Source organism: Colletes latitarsis, chromosome 8, assembly GCF_051014445.1.
Source record: "Colletes latitarsis isolate SP2378_abdomen chromosome 8, iyColLati1, whole genome shotgun sequence".
NCBI classification, from domain to species: Eukaryota; Metazoa; Arthropoda; class Insecta; order Hymenoptera; family Colletidae; genus Colletes; species Colletes latitarsis.
Window position 1 is genome coordinate 28,982,710 of NC_135141.1, and position 21,639 is coordinate 29,004,348.

Below are 21,639 nucleotides of genomic sequence, written 5' to 3' on the forward strand. Positions count from 1 at the left end.
ACTAGGGAAGCCCCTTAACACTAGAACTACCAAAATTGTTACAGATTTGCTCGATTGGATATTTGTAGATTTACCGTGGTTTTCCATGAAAGAATGAATTATTCTATAGAAATATCTATTGTTTTCTTTGGTACAAACAAATGCACCATAATTGTCGGTAGTTCTAGCGTTGAAACAATTAAGATACGCTGCTCTTGCGAGTGTGAGCGGGTTTTGAGACACGTGTCGATGCTAAATCTAGCGTGGAAGGGTTCGAGCGTGAAAAGAATTTCTCAAAGGGATGCTGAAATCGCGGACGGTCGGTGTATATCAATTTTACAAGATCGTTTCAGAGGATCCCCACGTGCACGCTGTTATTTTTTACTTTAATCTTATTTTCGATAAAGAGCAGCTTGTCCAAAAGGGTCAATTATAATTAAATCGATGTACGAGAAACACGATGCACGGAAAAAATGCGATCTAAAGAAAGAGAGAAGCCGATTGTCCTGAGAACATGTCGGATTTTCAGTAAAATATTTTTTCGATGATAGTATACTCACGTATTCGATCTTCCGAACGATTTTTTTCGCGGTGTGGAAACGGTAACTGCATGCAGGATTTGGAAGGACGTTTTGGGACGGATTCTTCGGGACGATACGATACCTATGACGACAGTTCAAGTGTCAATTTCTTTGATCGAATTTGATTTGGTTTCCGTTTGAACTACGTTCGAATTTTGATAAAATCGCGACTCCACGACCTTGACCCCTTCGTCCTTGCATCCTAGACCTCAGTGAACGTTAGTTCTCTTTTCAAATTTCAACGTTATTAAAAGAAACTTTATTTGTTTTGAAATCATTTAATGCACTGTTAACGTTATTTTCTTCTTAAATTTCAACGTTAAAAGAAATTTTATTTGTTTTGAAGTCATTTAACGCACTAATGCAATATTATGATAAAAATAGAAATTATCTGCGATCGATGGGCACGAAGGGGTTTTCGGATTCGTCTGATAAACTTTGTCGAAGTAGCGTTTCGATAAATTTGCAAACTCATGAGTATTCAAAAGGTGCAAATGGATGTTATACGTGAGAAAAGAAATGACTTTAAAATGTTACGTTCACTTACGTTATCGCCAGGTTAATGATACGTATTTGACGTAAGAGCGTAAAATGCATGCGAAAAAATCGTGATTTGAAGAGGCGAAGAGACTTACCCGATCACGTGTGGCACGTCGATGGAGTGGGAAGAGGCCCGTTTGCGGTCACCAGCCATATCGGCGAGCCTAGCGAAATCTGTATCCTGATCAGCCAGCCGAGCGCTCTTACGTGACTCGAGCAACCTGACCTCGTCTATACGTTTGGTCAAGCTCAACGTCTGCAACAGGATGAACGTGTCCGCGTGAGATCGAGTGTCACACCCAAAATTTCAGTTTCGGTTTCCATCATAAAATTACCCATTACGGAACCGCAATACTCCCCTGTCTACTTTCTAGCTCCAAAAAGGATCTCCCAACAGAGGTGGATCCAGGATAAATTTGCACGACTCGAAATGAAATCGCTTCGTCGCTCTAAACGACCAAATTTATTTAGAATTTATTCGTCGATCTCTTCGTTCGATGGTTAAATAATCTTCAATCAATTATTTATTTACGAGCGCGTACTAAAAGTAGGAACTTTTATCGACCATCCCTCGAATCCCTGTTGTTCGGGAATCTTTTCCCCCAATTAACAATTTAATTCCCCGACCGTACGGTTTAATTTCAAATCATTCTTCGAACGTATTTTTCAAACTGACTGGCTCAATAATTTAGCCAATTTTCATCCGATTTACTTAAAATTTTATACGGTGGTGTTAAAAGAAGTATTGATTTTGTCACAGTGTCCTGAGATTTTCCCTTTAAAGTACCACCATTTTATAATAAATTGTACGTGCAACCGAAGCTACTGCTTTATAGTTTAAGAAAATTGCACGATTTCTTGTCTCGCGACAGTTTCTAACAAATTTTTGGTGGCCTCTCACACGCTGGTTCCTATTGTGGCTATAATAATAAAAATTTTTACAAGAAGTAGTTCAAGAACTTTCGAAAACATTAAAATCAGAAATAGTTTCGCAGTTACGTTAAAAAAAAATCTCGAAAATTGTCCCTTTAAAGAACGACCCGAAAAATAGTCGACTCGCGGTTCGATTCATCTCGCTGGCCGGTGAAAGCGCGAAATTTTGAACGGCCGCTAGGTTCGCGCGCACTTTCCCCTGAATCGCGCGGACGTAATTGCGGTGCCAGTGATTACTTTCTCGTAATTACTCAGCCCGCGAACGGGATTCCTGGGCAAGGAGCGTGCTCCGGGACACGTTTATCCGCGAGCCGGATTGCGTCAGCACGCGATCCTGGAACATTTGTAATATCACTTGCTCCGTGTCTTTCCTCGATCCCTCCGCGGGCCAAGCATCGACAAATTACTCGCAATCGCAAACACGATTGCGTTAATACAACTTACAAAGTGAAATATTTATCGAAATTTACAACATACTTTTCCACGTTTCCAACAATAACAGGATCTTATTTATTTTATCTTGAAAAGTCAATCAATTTTGCAAGAAGTGTACGTATTTGGACCGTAGAACCGTTGGCGTCAATAATATTTAGTCTAAGCTAGAGTGAGGTGATTAGGTTTAAGCTGAAATACGTTCAAAGGACTGCGCCTCGAACGTGCATTTTGTTTAGATCATTATTATAAGATAGGAATGAGGAAGGGTCGACTTTGATTGCGGAAACGTCACTGTTTTACGTTTTATGTCTTTCTTGTATGTATTTTTCAGTAAATCAGGTATTTTTTAAGGAGTTCAAGGAGTCAAACATTCTCGAAAGCTAACGCGGATACTAATCGAACTCCACAGTACATTATCATCATTATTAAATATGCTAATATATTTAGCGAACCGTTGTTCGAAACGCAGTATCGCGAAGTCGTTCGAATGTTACGTTTCGAAAGTAATGACGCGATCAAAGCAGGAAAAATACGGATCTCATAATTTTATATAATAACGAGCAATAAAATTCGACGATGAAAGATAGCATAACGATTCCGTCTTCCTCAAAAAAAAAAGAGAGAGAATCTCCGTAGTAAAATTAGCGAGCTAGACGCAAAGGGGCGAGTGCCCCAGGTGTCTGAAACGAAACAGACGCGTACCGGATGTCATTTAAATAATTGCTAGACGGCGATTCGATTCGCGCTTGATGTAAACGAAAAGGGAGGAAAAAGAAAACGAGTTATTGGCAATAATGAGAAACCGCGAGAAACGCGTACGAGTTCGCGGCCGCGAATTCTTGCCCGAGGCGGTCAACAATGGCGGGGAAAAGGACCGACACCGAGCGACGGTCCACTTTGAATCCCAGGCTTTTACGATACGCCAACTTCGTCGTGAACTGGAGCGTGCAGATTGCAAATTCTAATCGCTGCATTAAACGGTTGGGAAACGAGTTAATTGATTACTATTAAGTATCGTAATAACAGGTGCACACGGGGAGATACCGGCGACCCTGGCGAACAGAAAACGGGATCACGCGGAAAAATCGACCGTTTCCTTTTTCCACGGGGGGAGGAGGGGGAAGCCCGTGAGATGAAAAACGCGGATACTGTTAGACACGATGGATACTCGCGAAGGATCGCTAGGGAAGCGCGATCTTTGTGCAACTGGCATCTAGGAAGTGTATCAATGATTAGAAGAGGAGAGAACAAAGAGATTAATGAGATTACTAACGAAAGAATTTTTTTTCTTGTAAGTGCGTGGGATTTCGAGGGTGTGTCTATTCACCAAAAGTGATTGTAATTAACCCCTACAACTAAAAATAATTTTTTTTTCGCTGGAAAATTTAGGCATCTTTCTGAATTTTTTTCTCGAAACTGGTTAGGATTTCGTGGGTACGTCTATTGACCAAAAGTGATTGTAATTGACCCCTGCAACTAAAAATAATTTTTTCCAAACGATTTGAAATTTTTTTTTTCGCTGAAAAATTTAGGCACTTATTCGAATTTTTTTCTCGAAAATGGGTAGAATTTCGGGGGTACGTCTATTGACCAAAAGTGATTGTAATTCAACCACGCAATCAAAAATAATTTTTTCAGAATGATTTGAAATTTTTTAATAACTTTTTAATGAAGCTCCAATTAAGAAATTGATGTTCTTGATTTTCGTCTTACCTTGGCCTCCAGAATCCCCCAGTAAAATTTTTCCCAGGGGTGGTCGAACACCCTGTATATGTATTTTGTTCACAAATTGCTCAGATTCTCGTATGATAACTCAACTTTCATTTTTATAATAACGTTACGCCTCATAACACAGTCTATTCCTTCGTATCCCACTTTTACATTCGATCCTTTTAAGTTTGTTTACTCCTGTGTACGGAGTTGAGATCGTCCCTGTCGATGGAGTTTCAGGAATTACGATGGCTCCGCGAACGATATCGAGGGAAAAGGGTAGCGAACCTCAGCGAGGGACTTACTGTATTCGAACGGTATCGTAACGCGACGCTGGATTCCGTGCACGACGCGTGAAAACGATCGGAACCAAGGAGGAAAACTGTTTACCCGTGGCAACGTCGTCATTATATTCGCATTATCGTTCCCCTGACCTGTGGTTTGCACGTGCACAAGTGCATCCGGCGTGCCTAACGCGCCACAGCCGCCATTCGAACTTGCGGAAAAAAGCGTTCTGGGTCCTCCAGCATGCGAACACGCTCGTGCACACACGGTAGATCGAATTCATTCGCTGTAACGCGGTACACGTGTTCGATTAAACGCGACCGTAGGACGTAATTGCGCGACGTGTACTACGCCGAGCCGGCGTGACGGCCATGTTTACGAGAGAACGGTCGAGTTACGAGCAGGGTTGGGCAAAATGGACTTTGAAAAGTACCACGACCACGAATACCGAGCCAATTTCTACTGTAAATACCAATCTCCGCGATACCGCGATGTTTTCTTTGTTCCTCGAACACGCAACCATCGAACGAGGCGAGAAAAATTCGAAGTTCGAGGAACCCTGGGGCTCGGGAGAAATTATAAAATTGGAAACTCTGGTTTCGATGATCTGGAAACACTATCGTATTATATACCACTTCAGGTATACAAAAATTATTCGTACCACATAATTTGCCCCTTTTTTGATACCTTCGATGCCTCATGAGATATTCCGCCATTCGCACTTAAACGTAACACCCTGTATAATAAAGAAGAAAAACGAAACTCAGTTTCGTCCAGCGAATTATCGAAGTGAACAAAATACAGTTACGGGGAGCAAATCGAACTAGGAAAAAGAGTCGTCGATGTTTGAAGGATCGTTGATAGATCTTGCTTGAACAATCGAATGATCCAGTTAACGATTTATAATCAGAACCACGCGGTAATAGTGTCCGCTATGAATTTTAAAGGAGCCACGATATAAATGCAGCCACACCGCCAGCGCGGATATTAATTTCCTGTATTTGTGTATACTCGGTGTTTATTGTGCCATTAACCGGTTAATGCACCTATCGATACGAAATCCAATTCCCTCGATCAAGGTTAATGCTATTAATTTATGTTCCCGCGGCAAGAAACGCTACGTAACAACCGGCAAAAACCGAGGATCAAACGCGTTAACCCTCGATCTTGCTTATCCACCGACGTCTTTCCGACTTACGTCACTGAATAACTCGAACGTTTTCATGGAAAACGTTATTGGACACGCAGCCACATTATTTTACGTTTGTTATTTGTTTTTTTCGCCAACGCACGATGCTCGAACCTAACGTTCTTGCACAACGAGAACGAACAACGGGGTTGTGTCTCTTTGCACGTTGCGTTTGTCGCGTTACTTTACCATTTTTGCCATTTCTTGCCAATTGAAGCCAAGAATATTGTATAACGTGGATTTGGAAATCCTTTACTCGGGAAAACGATTATAGAATCGACGGAATAAACGACTCTTAAAGGGAGAATCATTTGTTGGTACGAACTTCATGACTGAACGGAACATCTTCCAATAAACTTTTATTAGCAAAACCTGAATCTCAAAGCTAAGAAAGTTATCTTATCTTGCTGTTTAAATATTTGTAGGTAGACGAAATAAATATATTTCTAAATTACGATTCTAAATTACCTAATTTATGTCTATAAAATTCACGTGTTTATCTGGCGATTGTGTTTGCTGCAGTTTCACAACGAACGGATAAAAAGTTCGATCGAACGAAGCCAATGCTACGGTTTTATCGGTTATCTATTATTCGAGTTAAATTTTGCTCGACAATAGCTATTTGCGTACATAGATGTTTTCTCTTAATATCTACACGACCTACCCACATTTATCGTGACACTCGTTACTACATTTTCATAAGCTAATCTAAACGCAACGATACGCAAAGCACAGCGTCACGCTCAGTTTACATAATGTTTCTAATTGTTTTCGATTTACGAATCACTGTCGTGACGCACTCTATGGGATTAATTTTATATTTCTCGATCGCATTAAATCGAATTGGATAGAAGTTAAAAAAAAAAATTGCCCCCGTTTGTTCAGGTACGTCGAATGAAATATATGAATATAAAATAGCGTATAATTCGTCAAAACGAGAGGAACAATACCGCGATCGCGTAGGATGGTCTAAAGTCAAAATTAAAGAAGAAATATCAGTACTGTACCTAAAGTTATATTATAGAAAATACGAGAGTTTCGATAATTTTCTATCGAGTTAACATTTGGGGAGTCTAACTAAGAAAGTGTGCGCAAAGAATCAGGAAACAATAGTTATTTAATCGACATGTGATGAGAAAGTTGTAATAAACACGCCTCGGAATATCACAGGAAGCGCAACTCGCCTAATTTATATGTTTCATTCTAATCTTCTCCCGACGGTTGTCTATTTCCGGAGTAATTATTCAGAAAATCGTTCAGAAAGTCTGTGAAAGGTCTGGCAAAACGGAGAAATCAGAAAACTGTTGCTACAGGGGAGCAACAATTATCATAGAGAGTATAAAGAACTAAAAAACGCGTTGAAAGAATTTTATTTCCTGATATTTTCATATCCAAGGAATTATTTAATGCCACATCCGAGGAAACGAGATTGATAGCGATCTAGAATTTCAAATAACAAGTGTTGCATTAGAAGATTCATTTTCGAGTTAAGGGTGTGCAAACAGAAAAACAATTACCAACCACTCTTGCATGATGATTTTGTTCAATGTGTTCCTGTTCCCACACGATATTCACTTAACTGCGCGTAACCTGTTGTTGCCACGTGCTACTTGGGACGTACAACCTGTAAACGTGAGAAACCTGCACGCTGTTTACACACTGACGTAGGGTTTAGTTTTGATTTTATTCATTCTCCTCTTTCTGCTCGAATCTCTTCAAAGAAACACTGACAGTACTGTGAGAAAGCAAGGATAGAGGGAGCGCGATTCACCGGACGCCATGTTGGAAAGGCTCGATCAAATTCCAAACTGAATTTTCACATTCATTATAAAACTAAATTCAGCCTTTGTTCGCCTAAATATCGCTTACAAAACATTCACAGATTCAGAAATTGAAGTTTGCGAACGAATCCAAATCGAATCACTGGCTGGAATAGAACAACCAATATGGCGGCCGTAAGTTCTATGGTTCGCATCGTAAAGCTTTATACTTTGATTTTTCGAGTCTTTTGCGACAAAGAAGTCTTCTTTACTCGCAGAGACACGCACGATTTATACGATTTGTCAACCTCCGCGAGTCTTGGTCTCGGTTCCTGGCTACTTCATCAATTTACCCGTCTAATCTCGGAGTCACGCTCGTCCGTGGCAACGGTCGTAAAACTCTATTTCGATTTTCGTTCTCTGGGACCTTCACCCGGGTGGAACGTCGACGCCGTTGGTGGAGGAGGCGCAAAATGGGACCGGCCCTTATATAATTTTAATTCACCCGATGAATGCAGCCCGAACGAGATAGGAATCACGCGCCACTGAATTCGGCATGTAAATACACGAGAGAGTCCCGCACGCCACAGGCTGCCCGGCTAAGCGAGATCAAAATTCCCCGCGTTCACGCACACCGACTACCGTTAATTCGACGAGGCCTTCAATTATGACTCGACGATAATAACACACGAATCGCAAGGAGGGTTCCATCGACGAACGGACGTCGCGAGGGGCGAAAGGTCTGACCAAAAGTTTTCGAATTCTTTCGAGCAAAAAGTCGCTCGTCTGGATCGGACCACGACCGCGTCAAACGGAAGCAAAGTAAAATAAAATTCTCGATTCGAGACCAGAGACTCTATTTGCAATCTTGTTAAAATCTTATCACTCGATTCATCCAGCTTATACATATAGAGTTTTGTATTAAAATAATGAAAACTTCATCGACTGTTTAATATGAGCGACTAACACACGAAAATGTGTATTATCGTTATTTATAATTTATAATTAGACATTGTACGGTATCTTTTAAAACTCTCGACTCGCAGCCCCGGACTTTCTTTCGCATGTTTCGTATGTGTAACGAGTTTCTCTACACACCGTAACATACCGCGCAATATTTATGTTTTTCTTACGAACGCGGAATAATTATATTCGATCTTCGAAGTTTGACTGCGAATTCCTAGATTTGAAAATATAGACGACAGTAATATTTCACTCGATAATTCTAGATATGTAGCCATATGGTTTCAGTAGGAATGAAAGGGTTATGGCAACACTCCCCTATCTATGCGCCACGTGTTACCCGAAAATAACACCTCTTTTCCTCCATTCCTTATCGCGTGGACTTTTAATCGACGCTTTTACGAGCATTGTTGTGAATGGAACCGCTCCATCGTGTCGCAGATAAAGAAATCAGCCTTTAAAAACGTTTCTTCGGTCTCGTGACGTATCCTTTTACGTCAAAGGCGTGTCTATAATGTTCCCGATGCGACGATACGCTCGTCGAACCATTCGAATGCTCGGTATGAAACACTTAACGTAATAACACCACCTGTGCAAACAATCGATTCCTCTATGAGGTAGCCAACGTCTTACGAGTTGGGCATTCGATGAAAATATCACCTTGTTATACACACAGCGTTTCCTTCGCGTCTGATATTTTGATTCATCTTTTATTCGAGTACCTGATTCTCTGATTTGTTTGAGCAAAGGAATTAGGGAATCACCTAGTCAAATAACATTGTCGTTGTCACGTGTCGTCGGAAAAGGCGTAAATTTCGCATTTACATAGTCACACGATCGAGTACGATAGATATTACCGCGTTAAATATTCAGTATTCTTTTTCCTCCTGATGTTTGATTCATGCTCGTCGATTATGCGGAAACGTGATCGCCGGTTTGTTTTTATCGTGTCGGTTAAAATCGGAGACACCGCGGCGAGGACGGAGGAAACGTATTCTGCGCAGTAGATGGCGCGTCGTACCGCTCGCGATCGAGATCAACGAAGAAAGTAAATCTTCGAGAAAATCGTCGGGGGGGAAAAAATTGTGTTAGTGGAGCAGGAAACGCGTGGTTCGGTGATCGCACGAAACGCGCGATAGCACGAATTCGAATGAATTTTACTCGAAACGATGGCGAACAGTCTCGATCGAGGGAAATCACATTTTTGTTTTCTTTAAAAAACGAATGATAGAACTGTTCCTTGGAGTTAATAATTTTAATCCACGCGTTGACGGAATATCGTTATTTTGCAAGCGTTTTATCGTGCTGACACATAGCAAACATGGCGTCGGGGTTATTTTCGGAAGGTTTGAGCCGCTCTATGGTGCAATCGGTGGCACGACGATTCCGTGCACTTATGTTCCGCCGTTGCAGTAACGCATGAAGGAGGAAAGGTAGCGTGAAACGAGCCATATGCCCCACAATGGGCGCGAGTCATTGTCATCGGCTGTACAAGTCGAGCAAACGCGGCAATTTTAGTTCCGCGTTCGTCGTCGAATAAACGTTTCGAAAAACTCGCCTCGAATTCCGTTACCAATAAAGAGGTCACGTGCTTAGCTTTCAGTTTCTCGCGTCAGTGACGAGCAAACGTCGTTCGAATAAAAATTTCATCTTCGTAATATAAATTTGAAATTTGTATTTGTTCGAAAATGAAAACGAACATATCCGTGTACCGATATCGCCTGTACCTTGTCGGGGCGACTTTGCTTCGCGAGCCATGCTGCTCGGGCACTCCAGAAACTGCGACCACCATTTTCCGCAGCGATCCACGATTCCGCGTTCTTGCGAAAGAACGTGGCCCGATAACGGCTGTCCCCCTCCTCGTGGTCGAAGAAGCTCACACGGCACGGAACGTGTGGGAAACCGTCAAGGCCGGCTGGGTCTGATCAAACATTAGGAAGCCTAGTCCAGGGATTCTCAACGGGGACGTTGCGTATTCTTTCGGGGCAAACAAGGGAAAAAAAAATAAATTTCGGTAGCCACAACATCCAACAAGAGGATTTGCAGATATCGTTATTTCTCACTCGTTCGACTGTAGCCTATTTACCAGCATTTCTAAGGAAAAGCATACGGTTGGTAAAGTATCACGATTTAGGGCCCAGTTTGTCTGCGTTTGCTCCATATTTATAATAATTGTGGACAGATTAAAGAGGAAGAAAAGAACTCCGTATCCGATCTTCTACAGAAGGTTAATCGTTTTGAATTATAAACCTCTAGAGACGATGTGACGGAGAAATTTAGAAACTAAAAATCCTAGACGAGCTTAACCATTCGAATTTCGAATTTTTCCCGCCTTGGGGTCCGAGAGTTTCGCTGTCGAATGTTGACGAGACCCAAGACCAAGTCTTTTTTTTTCCCAGTTGAACTCTCTCACCTTCGCAGCGCGGCTTAAAGGCCACGAGTAGGAAGGAAGACCGTTCAAAGGTCAGCCGCCTGCGCTCGTAGGATCGCGGGTATGATTAAGGGCACAAGTGGAAACAGAAGCGTACCGGGAGGGGGCGGGGAAGCCAGGAAATACAACGAAGAAGGAAAATCCGTGGAAAACGAGGGGAAGGGGAGAAGTCGAACGAGGAGGAAGTATACGGCTCTCGAGGTCGCCATGCTCCCTGGCCGTGAGCCACGTGCGCTGCACTCGAGCGCACTTTCACCGGCAGCTTTCAAATTTCTTCCCTCCGTTCAGGAATTCCTACAACCCGTTACCTCCTTCACTGACTCGACGATGAATCGTCCCCTCTCGCATTTAACCCTTTGCATAACGATATCGAGTCACGGACTCGTGGATCGAAATTTAATTGCATCGACTTACCGCGTATGGAAGTCACGACGGAGGTCAACATACATGTACGAACGTAAATCATGCCAATATCGTGTACCGATGTCCCGTACGATCGCCTTATGATTTTCAACAATTTTCAACATATACAAACACTCGAATACTTGGGTACTCTAATGCAGGAATGGTCAACATGTCGCCAGGAGACGATTTCCCCTCATTGTCAATTATTAGTAGGCACAAGTTTGAATATGTTTGAATATGTATATAGAAGTTGGCCACCCCTGCTCTAATGGTAAAGTCCATAAATATTCGAACAGACAAGATTTCAAACACCAAGCATCGCTCGATTAAGAGGAATAATATTCTCGGAATTATAGTTTTCTAAAGAACTACATGCATTTAATAAGCAATTGCCCAAAGCAAATTCATCGAACTCCTCCCATTCTAGGAAAATAGAATACATTAATTCGAGGTTTAACGTAAGATAATATTGAACAAAATACTACCACGTTTAATCGAGTATACGTTCGCTGAATACGCGAGTCGCGTAGGTGTTTGAATATTCGAGCAGGGAAAAATTCGAGGGACAATCGCAGCCGTAAGCGGTTTTAGGCGTATCGTTCGTGAACGACGATTAGTTTCGGGGAGTCAACGACCTCGCCGGTCCCAATACCGAACTTCTGCGTCGACGATCGTCTACTACCGCGTACGTACGCGTCCGCCGGTTGTTGTGGGTTTGAAAACACGATTGCGCAACAATTGTTAGATAACGAAGCACGAAACTCGTGGCTCGTGACGTCACGCGACCGCGCGATTCGACGAAAGGAATTAATTGAAGGCGGAATGGCCGTCAACGGAGGAGGAGCCCAGGCGATGAGATTCTGGAATTCCGCTGCACTTTACTCGAGACTCAGATTCACGTTATTCGAACGAGATAATGAATTCTAACATTTACTCCCCCCCTCGTCGCGCAATTACGTTTTTTTGGGGGGGGTCGAATGCCACGGATCAGATAATTTTGTTAAATTGTAAATGTGTGACAAAGTAAAAAATGTATTGATTAAAATTCTTATCGATCGAGGATTTTATTGCGCGAAGCGAATTTCGAAGCACACGATCATCCGGAAGATTCAATTTGCCAAATAAAAATAAAAAAAACCAGTTTTGGATGACTTTTGATCATCGACCGAGGAAATGAATATTTATGAAGCGAGAGGTCCTAAAGGATAACTTTAAATTTCGAAATGTTCGAAAATGCATTATTTTGCATATTCCGCGACGATCGATCTTGACTTTTAAAGCAATACGACTGACGGGGAAAGTACGAGATAATATATATTTTATTGGAATACTCTTTAACTAGCGAGAAAAGGTGTACATTTGTGAAGTGACTTTATACTCGGTTAATAATTATGATAAATACCTGTGATGAGACATTTATTTAGACGAATTGGCTGCGGTTTCGACTACGTTAAATTTCCTTGACTCACCTGAAACAAAACGAAGAATCGCTTCTATTAGATAATCGGCTGAGGAATGGATTTCTGGTGGAAATTTTGATTAAAACACCACTATTCCGTTTCGTTTATATCAGGGAACAGGATAGACTATTTATAGTTTGTCTATTTGCTTCCACGTCGCGAGAAATGGCTGGAGGGATCGCGGCGAAATTCAGAACGTGTCCCTAAAGTAGATCAACTTAAAATATAAGCTATATAGCATTGCGAAATTTCTGCCAGGAGGGGTTCGAAACGTACGATATCCCGCTTACGTTGGAAATTAAATTCAAAACTTATTTGTCGTACGAATTTTCGATGCACTCGTGCAGTTAAATATTTCTTTTTTATTCGTCTATTATTCTGTGGCGACGTTTCCCGTATTCGCCAGCAGAGGGCTACGCTTTCTCACAAGCGCTCCTGGACCGATCACTGAATGCCCCAAGACCGTCCAGGACAAGGCCTGACCTCCTCCCCTTTACTTTTCTCTTCTGCCATCTCGCTTACTACTACTTACTACATTAAAATGTCGCCCATTTTTTATCTAACCCCGTCCGTATCGGATTCTCGTTGCATAAGTAAATTTCGTTGCCTAACGAAACGCGATTCTGTCGTTGCAACACGCTCGAAGCGGCGAAACTCCTCGCCGGCGAGCAATTCGGCGTCCGCGATACGAGAGTACCTTGTGAAATGAAGCAAATGCACTTTCACCCGGCATTGCGTTTCGCAACCTCCCACCGCCGCGTATCCTGGCCGTCGTCGTCGTCGTCGTTCAACGAAAGTAATTCCCTCCCCTCTGGTGAACGTTCGTCGTTTCGTTTCTACCCGTCACCGTCAACATCCGGCATCGAGGACGCGGCGATCCGTCAAGAGGGGGTAGAGGGGGAGAAGCAAAAGATAGAATTCCGGAGAAACAGTTTCGTCGCCGCGAGCTGCGCCCAATTTCGCGAACGCGACGCGGCGATAAAAACGCGGCGATTTCTCTTTCCGACCTGCCAGGTAGCCGAAGCCAGCTGGCAACGGTTAACGAAATTCCGTCGTAACAACGATCCGGTAGGCAACAGCAAGGGTGGCTCGCAGGAATTAAACCCCCTACCACTGACCAAAAAAATTCTTGGAACGACTATCCTTCGCAAACATCGAGCAACCATAAGAAACAAATGAACAAGTTTTCAACGATCGTTCGTCCCCGTCATAATATTTAACTGAAAGAAACTGGTACGAATACGATGCAATTTCGAAGTACTCGTTTGTGAGAGGAAAATGTCGGAGCGCCTAAATTTATACCCTCTTCCGGAACAACTATCTAATGTAATCTGTCCGTGCAAGCAATTCAATTAACGCGAATGAAAGAAAGCGCGACGATCGCCACGCGTCGCCTGCATAAATATCGTCGCGACGCGTAAAAGGCTGGCCCCCGTGTGTTTCGAAATCCGCAAGGTTGCGCGCGACAGTCGCATACCAAGACGCGTTTTATCGAACAACGGAATTCGCAATCAATTTCGTTCGCGCGATGGGAAACGTCTTTGAAGCACTCGCGATCGCCTACGACGCCAGCGTAGAAAGCTGTCTCGAGCTACTCGCACGAAATCGATCGACGAATCGACTTCGAAAGCCGGTTCGAATGGACGATGACACGTTGAAACGGTAAAATCACGTACTCGTGACGATCGATCGCGACTTGCTGACAAAGTCACGCGTACGTGACAACGGCCGTCGAAGCGTTAAGGCTGATTGGAAGAGAGCGCGGCGGAGCAAAATTCCGAAGTAACGCCAAGGCCTTTCCGGGTTTTGGCCAGATCGTAGTGGCTGCAATGGCCAGCCTCACCGTGAGGCAGGAAAGGAAGGCCGCATTCCATCAAACAATGATAACTGTACATTCCACTCCGGCGAATAAAGCCATACCTCTAGCCGAACCATTCAACCGTCCATGGGAGGGACCTTTCGAGCAAACTACACGCGCTGAACATGACAATTTCACGAATCAGACCTTCCGCCATCGTAGAGTCTCGAGGCAAACTCGAGGATAGGTGTTGAAATTTTTCGACGAAAAAAAAAAATTTCAAATCGTTCTGAAAAAATTATTTTCGGTTGCGGGGGTCAATTACAATCATTTTTGGTGAATAGACATACCCCCGAAATCCTACCCACTTTCGAGAAAAAAATTCGAGAATGTGTGAAATTTTTCGAGAAAATTAAAAAATTTCAAATCATTGTAAAAAAATTATTTTTAGTTGCAGGAGTCGATTGCAATCATTTGTCGTCAATAGACATACCCCCGAAATCTTGCGCATTTTCGAGAAAAAAATTCGAGAACATGGGCAAATTGCTGTTCTACAGCCGAAACTTTAAACGTTGATAACTTTTTAACGAAGCCTCCATCAACAAATTGCTATCCTTGATTTTCGTCTTATTTTGGCCTCTAGAATCCCCCATTAAAATTTTTCCCAGGGGTGGCCGAACACCCTATGTAATACCATTATACGAAGATATACTTGTAGAACCGCAATTGATATTGCCTAAATTACACTGGACAGTATTCACGTAGATCAGTGAAATAAGAAACCGAAATTACCGGAAACCTATCATTTATGTGTTATTCGAGATTGTTCCCCGGATAGGAATTTCGCCCATCCATGATTTCTAGTAGACGGTTCGTAGACCACTTGGCGTAAATCGCGACCCTCGATTATTGATTCTGTTGGCTATACGTCAATGATCCCACGCGTTTCGCTGTGTCATCGGTATATACTCTGCCGTGCGTGGGCGACCGGCGTATTTTCCCTCGCGCGAGTCTGCCAGTCGCGTCGGCGGTCTTTGAAAATAATTACCGTTTCGTACGATGAAAACGATTATCGTGAATTCCTAGGAACAGCTACGCCCGCGCCACCGTTGTCCTGTGCAACAGAGCCGCTGCTGTTACTCATAATCGCGCATATTTTGAACACCTGCACGGACACCCGTGCAATCGCGAAAGGTCAACCTGGAATTGGTGTGCACCTGTTCTCCGCGGCACGTCGCGGACTCGTGTGCCTCTCATTCGAATCGCGTATGCGCAACGCGTTAATGAACACGGCACCGCTCTTTCGTAACAGATTTCACGGATCGCGACAATAGGGGATTTTGTTTCCAAAGAAATCGTAAGACTTTTGTTGGAAATGTTTCTCATTTCCATGTTGGCAAACATGCACGCTATCTTTTGTTTGAGTATAGCAGTTGAATAGAATTCAGTACCATATATGCAACGATTCGTACAATATTAAAAACATAACCTAAAAAGTATATGCGTCGTTATAACCTATAACTTCCGCTACAACTTTCAAACACACGTTGATACGTGTTCACAATCTTTTTTCATTGAAAAATAGCGACAACCGTAGAAACGATATTTCGTTTCCGTTCCGTTATCAAGATGGCCGACCAGATTGTCGATCGAGTATAGCTTCTCTTTACGCGGTGAAAAATCACGAGTTATTCGATCGAAACTTTCTTGTGACACATTTTCGCAAACGACGGTATAACGGTTAAATAACGTGGTAAAAGTGACTTCTTACGGTCAGCCTACATTCGATCTAACGTGTTTGTAAACATAACCTACATTTCAATTGAAGAATACCTTACTTGTTCGCGATGTAAATTGAATCCGTTGCTTCTTACAAATCTTCGGGGAAATTCGACTTGTTAGGGATATAAAAGTAGAAGGTCCAGGCTTTGTAATAATCCCAGGTAGATTATTGTACGACTTCTTTTCGCGAAGTTACAATAGTCCAACGATTTGCAAGGTTTCCCATGCAGTGCGCCCGAACGCGGTCGCGCGATTTGGAAAATCGTCGCGAATAAACCGTAAAGACCAGCGAGAAACTGGCCACGTTCACGGAGCCATGACCTCAATCGAAGAATGCGCCGAGATTCGGTCCGCGTAACGGGACACGTAAAATTCACTAGGGGCCGCCTAATGCCAATGTGCGTTGGCGCGTTTCGTCGATGACGGCTGGAAAGAAATAACGCGTATACCGTCGTCGAGGCCGTTTCTTCTGGCTTACCGTTAAACGACGCAGAAGAAAATCTTTGTCGCCGGATACACGAAAATCTGTCGAGAGGTCCGTGGAAGAGCAGCAACCTCGTCGACCGATGTCCTCGAACAGCGGTAGAAAGACAGAAGCTCGACGACATTCTCGATAATCTCGTTACCTATGCGTCGCTCAATGTCGAGCTTAACCTTGAAATGGTAACCTTTGCCTTTTTTTCACAGATAGCGATTAGCATAACGATCGTTATTTACCGTTAGAAAGAGCTTCGTTTCCGCGACGTTCCAGTTTCGTGGGTGAAAATTGCACGGCGATGCTTATCAATCGAGGTCAGCGAACTTCTAGAACCGATAAAAGGAAAGGGAAAGCGTTTCGTTGGCTGACGGGAACCGAGGCACTACGCTCTTTCGCGCACGTTTTTGAGGTTAGGTTTCGTAACACCGAAGTACACGCGACGATTCTTAAAATTAACCACAGACGCGAGCTTGTAAGATGAGCATTTCTGTTTCTCCAAAGTCGGGGGGATCCCCCTTGGAGTCAGTGTAGCGTGAAAGACGACGTTTAAAAAACGATACGGGACAATGCTTTTTTCTCGTTCGCTCTCGCTCGCTGTCCTTTTCTTCGGTCGTCGACTACAGCCGCGGGCAAAAGATAAAGGCGACTCCGAGGCTCAACGATATCGTTGCGTATAAATATCTGCTGGTGTCGAATTTCGTCTCCGTTTTATATATACGAAAGATCTTAAGAATCGTTAGTGTGGGAATCTATCGGTGTTGCCTGCTTCGTACACATCGCGAATAGCAGGAGCAACTAAGAAACATGGCGGCTATGGAAATTGAAAGTTCCAACGGTTTTAATAGGGAAGGCCTGTATTCGAACCTCTCTAGGGTGTACGTTGGGCGTATGTTGGGAAACACTGCTTTATAAAATGACTCTGCATACTTGACCAGAGATAAATACTCGGCCTTGAGGCCCCTTGCAAAACACTCGTCAAGGGTTGACCAACCGCTCGAATATATCCGAACGGCCGATTTATCCCTGATGGTTGGTACGCCTTTCGCAAGATCCGGGAGCGTTGCTGATTATTTATCCCTGACCGAGCCAGCTCGAGGAAGTTTCGACGAAAGGTTGGGAAAGGTTCGTTCGGTCTGACGTCAGTCCTAACAACTTCGATTCCTCAAATTACAAGTGCAGTGATTTAAGTCGCGAATCCAGCCAGGCAGGCTTAACCTTAAAACGCGTGAAACTATGGACAGACATTTGCATCACAGAGGCGATTATTACGATGAGTTATGCAGTCAGCCATTAGAAAAACAAGCGTTACGTCACACGAGGAAGGTCCTCGGTTGATTTCTACGCGTCGATCGCATTCCTGGTTTCAACCGCGACTCTGTTCATTATGTAGTTTGACCAATCTAAATTCAGAGTTTGTTCCTTTGTTCGCGTACGTGTGCATGGTAAGGCACACGATTTCACAATACGAGGGCCATAGAATAGGGCAAGATTTACGACGTTGTTTTGTAGCGTGAATCAGGATTCGATGACGTAACTGACTGGGTTTGTAGGGTTAGGTTGTATCAGGTTCTGACGATGCACGAAAAGGTCGTGCTGGAACAGAAATATTTACTTAGGAGGGTTAGCAATTACTATCTATTTAATTTGCTCCATCGGATGATTCATTTCGTTCTTTCTCGAGAACATTGTCCCAAGTTCTTGCAGTTAACGCTCGCTGAAACTTCCAGGTGCAAGCTTTGCCCTTTTGTATAAATGCCCCGATGTTTCACCGACATAGCATTCAGTGAGTCAACAAACCCCTGATCGAACTCGAACGGAAATTGTTTCTCCCAACATCGGCAGATGACACATTACAACGAAATAAATTAAATACACGCGAAACGGGTCACGAATTTTTATTAGATTTATATTTTTAGCGTTCACTCGATAAACGTTTACAGACTGGCTGTGTTGTGCTTAAATAATTGCACAGTTTCGTTCGTACCAAAAATGTGATTCGTAAGCGACCTTTGTCATTGCCTTCGAGAGAGAACGGTGATTCAGTTCATCCTTCGACACGTTCGTACCTTGCTTCCAATGACAGCTCCTTTTCCACGAGATAACGCACGCTCCTTTTTGGTATTATATATACGCTTTGTATCGCATTCCATTTGCCATTTTATATCGACGTGGTGCTCGACAACATATTCGACCGAAAAAGTATTTCGGTCGAAAGCGTACCTATAGAAGCATGCCGCATCGAATACAATGGCGGCGTTTTAACTTGAAAGCGATCAGAATAAACTAAAATAGATTGTACATGAATATATCAAAAAGTTTTTCCTTCCAATACTTATGCACAGCACTGCACACAGATTCTAGAGGCCAAAATAAGACGAAAATCAAGAATATCAATTTCTTGACTGAAGCTTCATTACAAAGTTATTAAAAAATTTCAAATCATACTAAAAAAAATTATATTTAGTTACAGGGATCAATTACAATCATTTTTGGTCATTATGCATACCCCCGAAATCCTACCCTCTTTCTAGAAAAAAATTCGGGAAGGTGTGAAATTTTTCGACAAAATTAAAAAATTTCAAATCGTTTTGCAAAAATTATTTTCGGTTGCAGGAGTCAATTACAATTATTTTTGGTGAATAGACATACCCCCGAAATCCTACCCACTTTCGAGAAAAAAATTCGAGAACGTGGGCAAATTGCTGTTCTACAGCCGAAACTTTAGACGTTAATAACTGTTTAACGAAGCCTTCATCAACAAATTAGTATCCTTGATTATCGTCTTACTTTGGCCTCTAGAATCTCCCATTAAAGTTTTTCCCAGGGTATGTCGAACACCCTGTATGCTATAAACTAAAACCAGCGTCGACTGGTAGAAACTATCAAAAACGACGCAATCGGTAGGAATAAAACGATCCACGTCAACGGCTGTCGACTTCCGTGAACTGAAGTGACAAACGCAAAACGGTTGCAGCGAAAGGAGACGCCATCGCTGGCGTCGTACGCCAACATATCCACAGACCACGGAGACGCAGTATCGTTCACAGCCAAGCGACGATGCAACGGGCAATCTTAAAAATAAATGCAATCGGTCACGGTAAATAATTGATCCGCCGCCTCGGGTTCGTGCTGCTCGTCGCGTCTTATCTAAAGAGGGCACCGAATCGCGCTACATCTGCCTTGTATCTCGGTTGGCGCGCTCGAAGTCGAGGATTTCTTTGTTCCGCGGGATCTATTCCCAATCCCCGTCATCGGCCTTATTGGCTAGCTGCCGATGCTAATGGCGCAACTGCGTAATCGCGTTTCCACGTGCAGACTGCACCTGAACGTGAGTAACGAGCGTCTGCTAGAAAACCGTGCATGCAGGAATCTACGAACGACCTGGCCGCCATTCGTCCCTCCAATCGCGGGAAAGGACAAAGCATGGCGAAGGAGCGCAGCTGAGCCCGGCTAGCGTCTACGTTGCATCTGGGATTCCTGCCAGGACACGATCTTTCACGGTGGTCGCTCAGCTTGCGGTGCAACCCGTGTTCGAGACTACCGCAAAACTGCCGAAACGGTTGCAACAACCGTGAAAGTCCGTTCGATCTGTTCGGTTTTCTTCCTGATGCATTACGAATTAGAGATTTACTTTAGCCTCTAGTCCCTATTGTAGAATCTACCGGTGAGCTTTGCTCTCGCGAGTCAAAGGGGTTCTTCTCTGTGTCTGTGTAAAACTAACTCTACTATACGGACCGGGGGACCTTCTATAATTACTACGAAAAAAATTTTCGTTAATTTTCGAGAATTCTGAGATTAGGAACATTGCGAAAAATGGTGGAGGAACCACTGTTTCCTTGACTGTATCGGTCCAAATTTTCCATCGCAAAACAGCCGGTCGGCTTATTTACCGAAGTCGCAATCCCGAATTAATTCGGACCGCCTGGCGCAAAATAAGAAAAATATTTTCGCCCGTTAGCCGGAATACCGTTTCTGCGCACTGTTTCCAGGCCCGTTTCCAAATACAAGAGACAGTTACGCGACCTCTCTTTCGCTTGTTTGCGCACGGACTATCTTTAAAAGTTTTGGTCAACAAGGTAAGGCCTAATCGAGGTTCGACGGTTTTATCTATCTCCACGGTGTATTTAAATAGTAAAATTCAATACATCATGAATTTGATAACAAATTTGCAAAAGTCATTGCATCGATAACATAGAGAAGACGCTAACGAGGTACACGGAATCCTTTCCATCAGACATATTTCATTCCTTGAACATCAAAGTTATCGTTCCCTATCGTACCGATTGGAAATGGATTTATAACTAGATTTCGTGTATTTCGTGAATATTGAAATGAATCGACATAAATGCATCCGCCATAAAACGCGAATAAATTGATGTAACAAACCGAGAACTGCTCAGTGCCACTAGGATTGTTTTTATCTCGAGTAGAACGATACACGATTCTAAATCGAACAAAGAGAAAATGATAATGCAAAGCTTACGTAGATAATCGTTGTTCGTTCCAAGATCATGGAAACGCTAGATATTTATAATCGGTGTTTTACAACGAAACGAGCAAACAGACTACTCCAGACCTCACCGAAAAAGGTCCCTGACTGTGTAAACGTACTGGTCATTCGAGACAGACTTTATCTTTGGTATTAGTCAAACTTCGTGGTCGACTTACGTCCACTCATTGACGACTGCAATGTAAGCATTTACGTTCTGACACCGCAAGAATTCAGGACTATGCCCCCGGTCAAATTTAGTCTTGTCGAAATCTTAGTCAGCGAACTTGCGCGACGTCCCGAGTTATTTTACGACAGAGTCCCTCTCATCTTCGAGCTTCGAAGCGTTTCGTCGACGAAGCACGAACGTTACAAAAGCGAATTATTTATTCTTTAGGGATCTACCCGTCCGCCGTGTGCC

General features: G+C 43.1%; 1 protein-coding gene across 5 annotated transcripts in view; it reads right to left on the minus strand.

Moving 5' to 3' along the window:
- Glut4ef (Glucose transporter 4 enhancer factor) overlaps window positions 1-21,639 on the minus strand; it is a 101,601-nt gene that overhangs the window by 59,409 nt on the left and 20,553 nt on the right. For 2 of the 5 annotated variants that reach the window (XM_076771275.1, XM_076771276.1), the window contains exon 2: window positions 1,196-1,356. In XM_076771275.1, the coding sequence (XP_076627390.1) occupies window positions 1,196-1,356 (161 nt within the window). Of the gene's footprint in view, window positions 1-1,195; window positions 1,357-7,173; window positions 7,187-12,613; window positions 12,681-19,589; window positions 19,659-21,639 lie in introns of those variants that run through there. The other 3 variants (XM_076771278.1, XM_076771277.1, XM_076771279.1) reach the window with 3 other exon arrangements.